This window comes from Terrapene carolina, unplaced genomic scaffold (assembly GCF_002925995.2).
Source record: "Terrapene carolina triunguis isolate 2854851 unplaced genomic scaffold, T_m_triunguis-2.0 Scaffold21, whole genome shotgun sequence".
Classification (NCBI taxonomy): Eukaryota; Metazoa; Chordata; order Testudines; family Emydidae; genus Terrapene; species Terrapene triunguis.
Window position 1 is genome coordinate 34,808,370 of NW_020664372.1, and position 15,746 is coordinate 34,824,115.

General features: G+C 39.6%; 1 protein-coding gene across 1 annotated transcript; it reads right to left on the bottom strand.

Annotated features, from left to right (window-relative positions):
• Positions 1 to 4,075: 4,075 nt before the first annotated feature.
• On the bottom strand, positions 4,076 to 13,026 carry ATP4B (ATPase H+/K+ transporting subunit beta). Its single transcript, XM_024219545.2, has 7 exons — positions 12,915 to 13,026; positions 10,434 to 10,562; positions 9,186 to 9,299; positions 8,159 to 8,358; positions 7,209 to 7,265; positions 4,417 to 4,509; positions 4,076 to 4,237 (listed from the first exon to the last, which is right to left on the bottom strand). Exons 1-7 carry the CDS (start codon positions 13,024 to 13,026, stop codon positions 4,076 to 4,078), a joined length of 867 nt encoding a protein of 288 aa, XP_024075313.2.
• Positions 13,027 to 15,746: the final 2,720 nt, after the last annotated feature.

Consider the following 15,746-nt stretch of genomic DNA (forward strand, 5'->3'; position numbering starts at 1 on the left):
AATTTGCTCCGGATGCTCTGGAAATGGCCGCAGATGTACTAGGAACCTTGGAAATGCTTCATAAACTTCCAAGGCCTATGTCCACTATGTATGCCTTACTAATGAAGAGGAACTCCATTGGTCTGGAGTTCTTTGTAAAAGCATAGGAAGAGGAATGATCACAGCCCTTAAAAGAACCCCAATGGCAGAGCCTATTACGGAATGTTAAAAATGCTTCTGTGGATCTGAGGTAACAATGCTTCTGTGGATCTGAGGTAACAATGCTTCTGTGGATCTGATACAGCAAAAGATTTTATTCAAAATGTATCGGATGTCACAGAGTTTGTGCAAGATGGGGTGGGGAGGGGGGGTTGTACTCTGCTATTTGTTGGTGCTGTAATAGAACAAAAGGAGCTCTAATGCATATGCTATAGGACTTTGGCAGCTGTGGAAAGAGGTAGACACCAGTGACAATTAGTTCTTCGCTTCAGCAGCCAAACTTTAGCTGAAAATTACATCCTAGGTTACGGACCTACTGCACTGTTACACCACAAAGACTTTGATTTTTCAAGGCTACAGTGATTACCAAGCACATGATTTTACAAAAATGGAGTAGTGCTATTTGGAATTGTGTGAGTTAAGAACAAAATAAAGAATAGCTTTTCAATGTACAAGGCAATTATATTAATTCAAAGACATTTGGACCACATTTCTTGATACATTTGAATAAAGAATGCTGAGATGGCTCAAATAATACCAGACTTCCGGTCCACCTGCACTCTCCACTTTTTCTCTTCTTCTTGAGCCTCCCTCCCTTAATCCCTCATTCCCTTTTTTGCCTTTTTGTTTCTTTTTTTTTTATCCCCAGCCTAACGTTATGTCTGCGTAATATTGTCTGGTTTTTGTATTGTCTGATCTTGCAGCTTTGACAAATTGTTAAGTTGTGTAATTGCATATTTTTATTGGCTATTCTGTGAAATTTGTGGTGTTTGGTAACCTACAAAAGCAGTAAGTCATTTTACCTTTCTGTATTTTTGATTATTTTATGAAAATTAATAAAATATTTACAAAAAACTAGGAATATATATTTTTAAATCAGCAAGCCTAGATAACTTTCACTCAGGAGTTCTAAAAGAGTTGGCTGAGAAGATCTCTAGAATGCTGATAATTTATCATAGAATATGAGGGAACTGCCAGAAGACTTGTAGAATACTAATATTGGGCCAGTATTTAAAATGGGCAAATGTAATGGGGTAACTATAGGCTGGCTAACTTGACATCAGTTCTGGGCAAAATAATAGAAAAGCTGATATGGGATTCAGTTGGTAAAGATTTAAAGCAGGGAGTAGTCAATAGGCTGACCACAGACCAAATCCGAACCACCAGTCGCTTATTTTTATCATCGTTATTTTTATTATTTTCTCTGAAGTCTGGACCTTGACTATACCTTGACCAAGAAATTTGGACCTTGACACAAATAATTGATTACCCCTGGTTTAAAGGATAGGAGTATAATTCATTCCTGAAAACGCGGTATTATGGAAAATAAATCCACATCCCTGAGCAACATAGTTATACCAACTTAACCCTCCGTGTACACAGCGCTATGTCAGTGGGAGAGCTGCTCCTGCCAACATAGCTACCGCCTCTCAGGGAGGTGGATTAACTACGCCAATGGGAAAAGCTCTCCCCCGTCAGCATAGGAGTGTCTTCACTAAAGTGCTATAGCGACACAATTGTACCAGTGCAGTGTGCTGCTGTAGGTGAAAACAAGCCCTTAGACTTTTGTAAGGTGTTGATTATCAACTCAGGGTGTTTCTAGTGGGGTTCCACAGGGATCGTTTCTAGGCTTAATGCTATTCATAATCTTCGTCTATTAATTGCTGAGTAAATACAAAATCATTGCTAATGAAATTTGTGGAAGACATAGATTGGTGGTACGGTAAATATAGATGAGGACAGGGCAGGCATCAGAATGATCGGGATTGCTTGGTAAACTGGGTCCATTTAAACAAAATGCATTTTAATACAGCCAAATGCAAAGTTATACATCTAGGAACAAATAATGCAGTGACTGAAAAGGACAAGCAATTCAATGTGAGTTCCCAGTGTAACATGGTGGCAAAAAAGGCTGATTGTATGCTTTAGATGTGTAAAAGGGAGTAGCGAGGAGTAATAGTAGGGAAATGATTTTACTTTTGTACCCAGTATTGGTGAGACCAATACATGATTGCAGGGGACTGAACTTGATGACCTCTCCCTTCCAGTCCTATGATTCTGTGATCCTAGTGGTCCTTACTACAAATCTGGGAATGTGAATCTGCATCTACCGAGTCCTTGGGAAACTTGTTAATTGTATTATTCTTAGGGGCAAAACAAGCATCCAAACTATAGCAACAATGAACTGCAGTTTTCCCAGGAGAGTATGGATTTGTGATGAAGCATTGCCTGGTTCAACTGTAAAGGTTGTAGCAGCTTGGGCTGTACTAGATACAGCCATGCACAAAGTTCTCTTGCAAGACAGAGGAAGATTTGTATGCTTGTTGCTAATGGCTGAATGCTCTGTTTACTGATAGTATTAGTTTACTTTAGAGCATGAGTAAGTATTTTGGCTAACAAGAAGGTTCAGTATATTGTAGCTTAGGATGTTATTTTGGGAAAGGTGCAGAGGAGGCAGTCCAATGCCACAGCCAGAACAAAAGGTTGGTCTACATCCAATCACCTAGAAGAGAGGCAAAAGCTCACTGTTAATATTGAGACATTAAAGGTCCAGGAGAGGAAAATCATAGGTAAGAACAAATTTTATTTCTTCTCCCTGAAATGCAGAGTTTTCCAAATACTCCTTAATTTGAGTTTAATGAGGCGCACTGAAAGTCTCTTGGTGGCTATGGAGGGAAAGGAGTCTTCACCCCCAAGATTCTTCAGTAGGCTGGTCATTCCAAGTGACAGGCTATTTGTCTGGCTTTTGCTGTCTCAGTGTGTTTTCACGGTTTCTGGATGTCCAATTCAATTAAGTTGGGGATTCAAAAATATCTTTTTGGAATCAACTACTCTCCAAAGTGCCTCTTATCTGTTTAAAATATCCTGGATTTTACCCCAAATAGTTTTAAAGCATATTGTACTGTACCTTTTAGAAATCTTACTATTTTTCATATCAGTTGTTAGTTTGATTTTTAATATTTGTAAATAATTCTGTACATGAATTACTTTTAACATCGTCAAACATGCTTAATTTTTCAGAATCATTCTAGCTAGCCAAAACTCTATGGTTGTAACTAGTTTACAGAAGTAATATACTCTTTGCTCACTTGTGCTTTTACCCCAACTCTGATAGATGTAGTTAGATGCTACATTTTCATTGGTGAGTTTTTATTAAATGGTACACATACAGCAATTGTAAAAGGTGTAATACTAAATACTGCTATAAGCTACACAGGCTAATTTTCAAGTCACCTTCTTTTACAGTCATTGATTTGTTGTATCATAAAACAAATAATACGACTGACTAAACAGTTCAGAATATAATGTGTTAATGCATGATACAGTTAGATTTGAATATACTTTTTGATTTATACATTTTATACTAAGTGGATAAAACTAATGTGTAATAAAATTACATTGCAAGCTAGTATTTCAAAACATCAGGGTATTAATGCGTTTTTTGCAGCAATTGAATTGCTTCTACAATGGCCTAGTAAAGAATAATTAGTTGTTTCCAGACAAGTGACTAAAATCGACATCTTGGTACTTTGTCCATGCTTCTCATGAATCATATATGCTCAATTTAGAGGAAAGCCATTTCATAATAGTATTTGTGCTAAAGCACCAACATACAGTAGCCATGGAAGAGCAAATTCTGTGTATACATCAAGAAAAATTACTACCTTCATATATTGTAAATTATATCTTGATTTTTAGATGGCTGGATGATACTTCAGTACTGGTATTTACAAAATGTCTTTTGTTAAACTGAAATCTGAGCAAATTTTATATGGGAATCATGGAAAAAAATAAATATAAAATAATGTGGTGACATTTAAGTCACTTTTCATACCACACCCACTTTTCTGAATGTCTTCGTTTGTACCAGTAATACCTAATCTTGTATTCTCATTTTGAACTCCACTTTTCCTTCATATGGATCATGAGGGTTATCTGCGGTAATTCCAGCTCCAATGACTCTGCACACAACGGTAACTTCTGTATTCCTTGTAATGTTGAGAAATTTCACTGCTACCAAAGGATTACTGTAGGTGGGCTGGGATGAAAGAAAGATCTTTTAACCTTCTTTTGAAAGCTTGAACTATCAATTTAGAAATATAAATTGTGCATTAAATTTTGATCAAATTCACGTAATTTCACAGAGATGTTTCAAACTGCTGATCTGATAAAAACATAGGGGAACAAAACCACAAATTTGAGTTCAGAAACACATACCTGTGCTTTCTTTCCATAGTAAGGGAAGTAGTGAAGGTTAAAGGTGCCGTTGATTGGGTAATATTGTAGTTCAAGTGGGCTGAAGTCCTCATGCTATTTTTGAAGGTAAGAAATCAGATTTGTTAGCACTCAAACTATAAACCAGCACTCAGTTTTCAATAACATGAAATTCAATAAAGACAAGTACTAAGTACTACACTTTAAGAAAGAAAAATCAAATGCACAAATACAAATGGGAAATAACTGACTAAACAATAGTATGGCTAAAAAGGATTTGGGAGCTATAGTGAACCATACGCTGAATATGAGCCAACAATGTGGTGGCGTTGCAAAAGCTAGTATCATTCTGGGATGTATTAACAGAATTGTCTATTTAGCACTGGTGAGGCATCAGCTGGAGTACTGTGTCCAGTTCTGGGCCCCACCTGTTAGGAAAGACATGGGCAAATTAGAGAGAGCTGAGAGGAGAACAACAAAAATGATAAAAGATTTCGCAAACCTGACCTGAAAGGTTAAAAAAAACTAGGCATGTTTAGCAGTAAGCAAAGAAGGATGAGGGGGGAACTGATAACAGTCTTCAAATATGTCAAGGGCTGTTATAAAGAAGACCGTGATCAATTGTTCTCCATGTCCACTGAAGGTAGGACAAGAAGTGATAAGCTTAATCTGCAGCAAGGAAGAGTTAGGTTAGAAATTAAAAAAAACTTTCTAACTGTAAGGATAATTAAGTACTGGGATAGGCTTCAAGGGAGGTTGTAGAATCCCCACTAATGGAGGCTTTTAAGAACGTTAGATAAACAGCTGTCAGGGATGGTCTAGATATACTTGGTCCTGCCTCAGGGCTGGGAGCTGAACTAGATGACCTCTCAAGGTCCCGTTTAACCCTACATTTCGGTGACTGAATGATTCTAAGTATTTTATAGCTATTAAAACCTAAATAATATGCACAGACCTCAGTTCAGCAATCCATACTTTATCAGCGCAGCACTTGAGAACATGCCTAACTTTGTCCCACTGAAATGAATTCTACAGTCTCAGCTTTCTTTTGAAAAAAATTAATCTCTAGCTGTTATGGTTGTCAAGAGAAACCTCCAAAGCGTGACAAGAGCTAACCAATTCCAGGGTATCTGCCTGAGTTTTCAGAGAGCCTGAAACAATTGCTCCGAGTTGTGAACTCCCCTGTTTATTTCAGATACCACTGATGATACTTTAAAGGTCAACTATTTCAGATACTCTGGATACTTAGTTTAATTAGTTCGCTGGTATTCAAAGTATGGAAGAAAGGAGAGGAATATCATATTATAAACATGTTTGATATCCAATATTGAAAATAAGTCATTTCTTAGCCTAAAGTAGGGATTGGCAACCTTTTGCACGTGGCCTGTCAGAGAAATCTGCTGGCGGGCCGGGACGATTTGTTTACCTGCAGCGTCCGCAGATTCGGCTGATCGCAGCTCCCACTGGCTGCGGTTCGCCGTTCCAGGCCAATGGGGGTTACGGGAAGCGGCGGCCAACACATCTGTTGGCCCACACCGCTTCCCGCAGCCCCCATTGGCCTGGAACGGTGAACTGTGGCCAATGGGAGCTGCAGTCGGCCGAACCTGCAGACGCTGCAGGTAAACAAACTGTCCCGGCCCGCCAGCGGATTTTCCTCACAGGCCACGTGCCAAAGGTTGCGGATCCCTGGTCTAAAGGATAAAAAGAATTACAAGCACATTTTTAAAACCCAATTTAATTTCATTTATTTAAAATTCTAAAATATGGGAAGACCTTAAACAACACATAATAGGGTTAAAAGGGGTATGTGATTGGTTTCATTTTCCTGAAGGGAGCCTCAGCTTTCAAAAGTCTGGGAAATGCTGCTGTGTGATATCTGAGGGAGACATGTCCAATAGATTGGAAAGATTCTTTCAGCATGTTGTATATTCTGTATTACAAAATACATAGTTCCCACCCTTTATGTGAAGCAATTAACTACTCAGATAGCTGAATGCCAATTTTGTAAATAACTTTTTTTCTGTTCTGGACACATTTTATTTTTATATATTTTTCCTTAAAGCCTGACCCAAAGCTCATTGTCATCAATCTGTTGTGGATCAAGCCCTGTATCACTGAAGGTTAGAGAAATTTGCAGCAATGTAACTACTTTTATATAGTTACACTGGTGCAAACCTAGAGTAGAGGCACACTGCATCAGTGTTAACCAGAGCTGGTGCTGGTGTGACTTGCCCAAGTAATTTACCAGGTAATTTGCACCCGTTTAAAAAAAAAAACAAAAAAAAAAAAACCCCCAAGCAAACAAATGAAGCCAGTATAGATATGTCATGAGAAAAGGGATTGCCCCCCCCTCTAAATTATAACTAAACAAACCTTTTTCTTAGCTTGAAGTGTTGTATACTAACTGATTGCCCATAGTAAATTATAGATGAGTAATAAACTGTGGCGGTAAGGTGGTAGTGGCGGAGAACTGATAACATTCAAACTTATTGTGACAAGTACGTTTGGTTAGGATAATGTCTGATTTGGTTAGCAATATCTGAACTATGTTTTCAAATGAGTTAGAATAAAGAAATTAACTTTCCATTTTCTTACAGTTTCCTGGATCTGAAAGGTATATGCAGGTAAGAATACTTCTACTGAAGGAACAATTGGACATTACAGTGAATTGTAAATTGAAAAGTGTTTGCTTAGGGAAATGATTTTCAAAGGTGCAAGAGCATCTATAAATCCTGTTGAAATCAATGATAGCTGCAGTGCTTGGAACCTTTGAAATGTGAGCACTCCGTACTTACTTGAGCTGTACAGCTCACCCTTGGTGCAGTGCCATTGCCAGGGAGAAAATTGATAATCTGAAACATAATAAATGTTCACATTAGTCACTTCAGAATTATTTATAATATAAAAGCATTGGCAAAAATGATGTATTTAGATTTGCATATTGCTTTGGCTGCCTTTTTCTGGATCTTGGTAAGAACTGTGAAGCTTAGATCATTTTTATTGTATGCAATAATAAAAAACACCTTATCACAAAGTATCATATTTGCAATGTGGAACACCATCGCTTCCTGGCTTTTTTTTTTTTTCCTCCTTAGTGAGGCTAACTAATTTAATTGCATACATTCATTTGGAGACTAGTGTTCAACAAGAAGAAATTACTTAATGCATTAGTAAAATTAAAGTTTTTAAAAGTTTTGCTGCCCTCCATGACCTGACATATCAGCACTGGCTTGGGTTGAGTAAACAGGCACATCCTTCTCAGGTGCAAACTGGCAGGACCCCCATCACCAGTAGCAAAGACAGAAGGAAGTAAGCACCACTGGGGAGTATGAGGCAGGACCTCCCCTTCTTCTCTGCTGAAGCTTGGGCTGGTAAGCCCTCTAAACAAGGCTTTACTGGAGAAAGTGGCAGCTTTTTTTAAAGGAGCCTATTCTTCACCTGAAAAAAACAAGTACACAAGCTTTCCTCCCACAGCTAGCTCTTGCAGACATTAGTTTCCCCTATGTTGCTCAGGTTTCATTTACTTGGTACTTGTGATGTCATAATTTTACTAATTCTCCAGTAATCTATAGGATTGTCCAGGAAAAAGACAATACCTGAATTTCTAATGCAAAATTGAGTTAGAGTCAACAGCAATGGGTGATATAGAAACCTCTAGCATGGAAAATTATTCTGATTCTTCTTCTATCAAACATTAGTTAACAGATCAGTCTTTCTTTTTCGGTACTTTAGGATTGGTACTTACTCTGTTCATTTTTATAATTAAACATGGTTTTCCTTCTGGAAATCCAAAAGTGGAATTTGCCAGGCCAGAGCAGTTTTCAAGCATATCTGATGTGAACTTGCAGGAGTGTTTTGTTTTGTTTGGACCAAGGAATGATTTTTGAAAGAAGTATTTCTCACTTGTGCAGTTGATGTTGGCATGTTGTGCAGTTGTATTATATGCTATATCAGTGTAAAACAAACAAACAAAAAATTAATTCCTCCATATCCTGGTTTGTGGCACTGAACTATTTCCCTCACAGATTGTAATTTTTAATACCATACTCCAGGGTTTTTTTGTGGGAGACCTAGTTGTATTTCTAGAGAGAATAGAATCAAATAGTATTAACAAGGGCAAATTGTACTCTCTATAATTCACAGACAAAAACTATGTTAAAATGGAGTGAAGGTTGACAGTACATATCAATAATCTAGGATAAAATCCATTATGGGGATGTTAAAATTATCCTCAAAACAATCATTAGAAATTCAGGAAATTTAAAGCTAGGGTTTAACTTAAAATAAATCCCAACATATATTCAGGTATTAGGGCACCGAAACAACTTTAAGTATGCCCTGTAGTGACACCAGGCAATAACCACATGATTACAATTAAGGCATATGTGTTTGTGGTCACATATGAGATTAAACTTTTTTCTTTTTTCCTCCTCATGGTGTCACAATATTAAGATCATTCGGTGGAGGGGGCGACGAATAGGTCTGTCGTGGTGCTGCATTTCTTGCATCACCCATTTTACATTAATTTTGACTCGTAAGCTCATTAACAGATTTACTTGTAAATTTTCAGAAAATTTATTCTATGCTGAAAAAATGTACTATTTTATACTCACTGTAGTTGTGGGAAGATATGCTGTATTTTCCTTACAAAGCAAAGAGACTGAATCTCTACTTTAAGTGCAAAATCTCAACTCTCCGTTTACTAGGGAGCAGTGATCTGTCCTTCTATAATGTTATGTTTATATTGAAATAAATCTTATTTCTTTTCATACCCGAAAGAAATTTGTGAAGAGTTGTTACATATTTCTCCCAGGAGTTTTTGTCAGAGACATTGTAATAAATTTCTAATCCTCCTTCACCATAGACATCCGGACGTAATGTCACCCCTTTATTTAAAAAAGAAAAAATGAAGAAAAGAGAAGTGTTTCAGGTATTAATCAATTTATTTAAACTAATTGCAGATGTGACACTGAAATGAAAGCTATCAGTGGAACTCCACTGAGCCCCCAGTCACTGTTGGAAGTGATTTAATCATCCTGCACAGGAATGATAGGAAATCTTCAGAGGGTGTATGCAAAAATCGATGCTACTTGTGAAATGCTTTCTTTTCTCTATGATTCAAGTATGTCTCCCTTATTTTCAGAATGCCCTAAAATGCAAGTGCGACTGATGTCCTATTTCATTTATACTGTATTTCCCCCAGCACTTGTTAAAAGTAGTGGATATAATTATCATATCAATTCTAAAAGCCAAAGTATATTTCTCTGTGAAATGACTTTCCAACATGCAAATTTAATGTTCGACAGCAATTATTTTGCCAGTAAACTTAAGTGTTGTTTTCCCTTCCCCAGTTTAAAAATCCTAATTAGGAGCAGTTCTATACCTACATAAACTGTCTAGTGATTGGCTTAACAGATTTTTTACTGTCCCCTCTCCCATCTATTCACATTTTCAAGTCCTAATCTTTATTGCTAACTCCATGTTTCTTTGTCCACCTTATTTTTACTTTACGCCTTATTTATTTCTTTTTGGCATTTTTCTTTCATCTTCTTTGTTCTCTCCCTTTCTATTTCACTTCACTTCCATGGTTCTGTTTCTATAAATCTCACATTACTACTGTCTTTTTTTCTTCTCCGAGTGTACAGTGTCTGAAGAGACTTGAAAGTGCTGCTGTCAAGGAGTGGAGAGCTTAGTCCTGTCTTGTTTAGGAAATAAGGGCCCATTTACAACTCTTCTGTGGGAAAACCCATAGAAAGGGAGGAAATTTCCCTGAAGTTCCTCTTGAAATTTCCCCTGATTTATTTGCTAAGAGGGCAGGTTTAAATAGGTGACAGGGCCTGCTCACAAACCCAGGAGATCCCCTGAGAGCCAGAGAATGTCAGGACCCTGATCCTGTGCCCCTGCTTTGTGTCCTCAGCACCCTGACCATTCCTCTACACAGGAACTCGTATTGTGAAAAATTAGAGTGATTTTGATACATTAGCCATATGGTATGAAATGGACAGTATTTGTGACTATACCTGGTGATTTTAATCGATCTTGATAGTCCGGTGTATATGGACTGATTGTCCTCATTAAGGAATATATGGCGAGTGAAAACAGCCCAGTCATCACTATGTAGAAAGCAACGTAGTACAGACTGATCCACACTGTAGGGAAAATGTATGATTAACAATATCAGGTTAAAGTGAATATTGCGAGTAAGTCCCTCCCTGCTATGTTTTTGTTTTTAGTAGATGCTGTCATGACTAAAAAGCTTGAAAGGAGTAGAAAAATGGAGAGGCAAAGTAATCCAATGGACAGAATCTTTGTTTGAATTTGACTTCAGTGGGAGTTGAAGGTACTCAGCATCTTCCAGAATTGTGCACTAAATTTGGTGTTTTGAGTCTTATCTGTTAATTTAAAAAAACTTTTTTTCTGGAAAATGTTGTAAATTTGTTCCATTTTATAAGGAACATAGTGAAGGTGTGGAGTAACATACCACTGGATATTATTTATTGACTAATAATTTCTTTCAGCTCATAGGTAAATTTGGATAGCTTGAAAGAAGGGGCTGAAGGCTACCCATTACACGAAAGTTTTTTTTTTTTTTTTTTTACGTAACTGGTTATCAGCACAGATTATAAATTGAAAAAATCTGTGCTGCTTCTTGGCATGACTATTTTTGCATGTTCACCATACTTATCTGCTCATTCCATATGAAGGATATAAAACAGTCCTGATGAATTTCACTGACAACACCAGTCTGCTAAAAATATGATTTGGTCACAGATCCCATTTACACTTATTTCACACTTTATCATTGAATCCTTCTCGGGTAAATCTCTTCTCACTGCCACCTGATTTACAATGGTGTGAGATTAGAACCAGGCTCTGTTTCTTCATACATGTCTGTAAAATACCTAGCACACTGTTAGTTCTACATAAATAATTAATACAACAATCCCCATGGAATAAGTTTAAAAAAAAAACAAAAAAAAACCCCACTAATTTTTATCATATAACCCTTGCACCCACCAACATTAGGAAAGGTTAATTTTAAGTAGATTTTCTTTTAAATTTAAAAATTGCTGTTAAGATCCATTATATCAAATTTCAGCTCAGAAAAACATCTTACAGGCAAATCGGTTATCTCAGGAAAGGAGCAGAGAAGGGAGAGAGTAACCTGCAACTGCCATTAGTATCTGTGGGACAAGAAACCTTTTTAAAATCAATCAGAGCATTCCTTCTTTGAATGTAGACCATGAGACATATTGTTGTTGCAAAGGCAGGGTTGTTTGTGGATGGATGGATGGGTTGAGCTGAAATGTGCATCAGTGTGCTGGGATAAAACAGCAGATTTACTAAACAGAAATGAAATCAGAAAAATCATTTTGGAAAGGCAAACTGTATTTCCAGGTATTTGGATCTGAATTTTATCTTCACTTGCTTCCCAGATGGGCCTGAAGAGAAAAAAACAGATCCTGTTTCCTGTGTTATCCTGACATTTAGATATTAGGTCCAGTTCCTGTAGTCCTGAGCATCCAAAACAACCAATTAAAGTTAAAAGGAGTTTTGCGTACATAAAAACTGCAAGGTCAGGCCCCCTCTAGTTAATCCTGCTGTCAGAATCATGTCATAACTATAACACATAGGTATTAATAATTAATGATTATCTTAATTTGCATCCTTGACAATAATTTGAACCAGAATGGTTTAAAACTATTCTCATACTTGAGGAAAATACTTAGGCCATTTTAATAAAGAAAAACTGATCCATCTGGTTATATAGCCAATTGTTAATATTTATCCGTCGTCTCATTGCCTTTGATATGGTGTCTCTAAACTGGTCAGAAATGTTAAAAGTCCTGGCTAAAGAGAGCTCAGCTGTTTGCAGTCTGTCTTTGGTAGAAATTCTGAAAAACACTAACTTGCCATAGTTTATTTTAATAATTATTTCTCAGTTTCACAATCATGGAATCATGTACATCAGATATGGAAGTCAAAGGGGATTTTGCCATTGACTTCGGTGGGAGCAGCATTGAAGACCTTAGTTATTTTAATCTTTCCATATATATCAACCCTGCCAGCACCTTAATCATTTTGGTTGCTCTTCTCTGTGCTTACTCCATTTTTCCAAGTGATTCTTTCATTGTCTTGTTTTAAGTCATGCTTAAGGTGATACATTTCATCCTAATGGTGGTTCGGGAATTTTAGTTATGGCAAAAAAAAATCCTTGAATAAGTGAAACAATTAAGAGATTCCAAATCTCTTCATTCAATAACTTCACACTCAGAAACATTTCAGGAAATGAACTTGTGCTTTAACAAAATATCTCATCAACCCCTGGGGTGACTCACAAGCATGTCACAAAAACAAGAGATCTCCATGACCATGCAACATTCATCATCTCATCCTAGCAAATTAATGAGGGACAAACAAAAAAACAAGTCATGCAGCTTTCTAACAGCACTAGAAAGAAGAAAAGATTCTTGTTTTTGTAGACATATGTGACCACATACCCCAATTAATCAAGGTTCTTCCCATTAACTGCCCTGTATCTGGATTCCAGACGAAACGGTTGAAATTTTCCATCCGTTGGCTGCAGGTCTTCTTTTCATTTAAAGCTGCCATTTTCTCAAAAAAAAAAAAAAAAAATCCCAAACACACAGACAACCCCCTGAAACCCAAAGAACACGAGAAACCAAGAAATTCAACTGATGCCCAAACGGCTGGTCAAGAAGAATACTCTGCTTTTTATACTTTTCTTCCCTGAAGGTCAAACAGATTACACCCAATATCACTGAAACCACCTAATGGCAAAATGTCCTGTATAAACATTGCTGATAAAGTACAATGTTCAGGTTGGCAAAGAAAAATTAGTTGCTATCACATGTCCTTCTACTTTCTCTTTAATACCTCAGTAACTCTCCAGTGTTACACGTTTTGTACAGCACCTTTAGAACTTGTGATACGTTCAGCTTGATAGCTGTTATCAAAGCAGATAAAGTTAAGGAGAACTGCTTCCCTGCATTTTTTCTTTTTTAAATCTACAAAGATTGGATCAAATTCTACCCTTACAGCACATGAAAGCCCAATCAGGTCCATGGGGTTGCATGGGGAATAAGTTGTCACAGAGTTTGGTCAATTATCCATCCAGTTTGCCACCTTTCACAAGTAGAAGGGGAATTTCTCCCTGCTTTCTACTGGAAGAGTTGTTATAGTGCACTCTCTGATTATATTAACTTTGGCCACATGCAGGACACTAGTCTCATTCACTTCATATCCCTGTTTCATTCACTATGCACCACCATACCAAATGAAGCAAGGGCCCTACAGGAAAAAGTATTGTGTGATAAAGGACAGTTTTGTAATGCATGTGTACAATGAAGCAGAAGTAAAATTGTGTGGGCAACCTTAACTTTAGCATTCCTGTCTTTTGATTGTTTCACTTCACAACCTGAGGCTCTGATCCCTCAAAGATATTTGCTTCTCTTTATGCACCGTGAGTAGTCAAGCTGAAATCAATAGTTGTGTAAGTCTCTGTAAGATCAGCACCATAATGTGCTTTTGCCTAGGTTTTTTTCAGAAAAAAAGAAAGGATGTACACTTAGGACTCAATCCATTTTAAAAAGAATGGTTATGATAAGTTCTACTGGCACACACAGAAATAATGGTTCAGAATTTAGATTAAGATCCTAGAGCTCTTCACTCACTGCTTTTAACCACACTGCCATCCTTCAACTTTATTAACTGATGTTAACTATCTGTGTTAACCTACTGTCAGAAATATCTAGGGTTAAATTTGGGTCCCACTGAAGTTAATAGCAAAACTTTCTGAGAATTCAGTGACACCAAGTTCTTTGAGTGCTTGCTCATGTGTATTCCACAGTAGGTGTGCGTGCTCGCCACGTGCACAGGTGCCGGAAGCTTTTCCCCTAGCAGTATCCATAGGGGGAGCGCTGCTGCGACCCTTGGAGTGGCGCCTCTATAGCGCGCTATAAGGGGAGCCGCACGCTCCCCCCACCCTCAGTTCCTTCTTGCCGCCAGTGAGGGTGCATTGTAACTACTGCTCCAGCTTCGCTTCGCTGCAGCTCGTCCCTGAACTCGTTGTTTGTCGTTAGTGGTACCTGTTAGTTCAACAAGTTTCAATTCAGTTAGTTAGCATTCGGGGTGGGGCCCCAGGGTTTAAATCGTGCAACTCTTGCAGGCGTTCGATGCCCAGAAGTGACCCGCACACTGACTGTCTCCGCTACTTGGGTGAATCCCATATTAGTGACCGCTGTAAGATCTGCAGGTACTTTAAACCTAGAACTAAAAAAGAAAGAGACATTAGACTTTGGGCCCTTCTAATGGAGTCGGCACTGGCCCTAACCCTGGTGTGCCGAGCGGATTCGGCACCGGGCACAGGGCCGGCTTTAGCAAGTGCGGGACCCAATTCCTGGGGTGGCACTTGGGATTGCTGGCTGGGGGAGAGGGGGCCGCAGGGCTTGCCGCGCTCTGGCTGGGGCCGCGGGGCTGCCGCGCTCTGGCCGGAGCTCCAGCCAGGAGAGCAGGGCCGCGGGGCTTGCCGCGCTCTGGCTGGGGTTGCGGGGCCACAGGGCTGCCGCACTCCGGCCGGAGCTCCAGCCGGGAGAGCGGGGCCTGCCGCGCTCCAGCCAGCGCTCTGGCCAGGGGAGCGGGGCCCCCGAAGACGAGTACATGGGGCACTCTTAGGCGCGGGGCCCGATTCCGGGGAATCGGGCAAATCAGCCTAAAGCTGGCCCTGACCGGGCACCTCGTCTTCGGTGCGCAGTGATCCCCCAGCACCTTGCGGTGGCCGGCACCACTCTCCGTCTAAGAAACAGAGAAAGGCCCCATCCTCTCAGTGGCGTCGAGAGAAAGCAGGGGGAGAGGCTAGACCCGCGTCGGGCAGCCCCAGTTCCCCCCTGGGGTCCAGAGCTCCGACTCATGTCTAGCGGAGCAGACCGGTGACGTCGACTCAAGCCTCTCCAGATGTCTGGATGCCTTCGATGCCGGAGGCCCTGCAGGCGGCCCGAGACATTATGACTCTGCGGTACCCGGGGCACCACCAGCACCCAGGCCCCACTCCAGAGGCAAGCCGCCACTGGGCTCTAGACAGTCGAATCCGACCCGACGCAGATCCTGGTCAGGGGACCACTCTAGGGCACGCTCGCCGCTCAGCATCCTGTCAGAACACAGTCTCCAGCCTCTGCTTTCGTCACCCACCAGGTTGTCTGGTTGTGTGCCATCGGATCGGAGTTCCAGGCACCGTTCCACGCCGAGCAGAGAGTATCGGCGGGACAGGCATAGGCACTCCCCTTCTCGTGTGCGCTACCGTAGCCGCTCCCGAC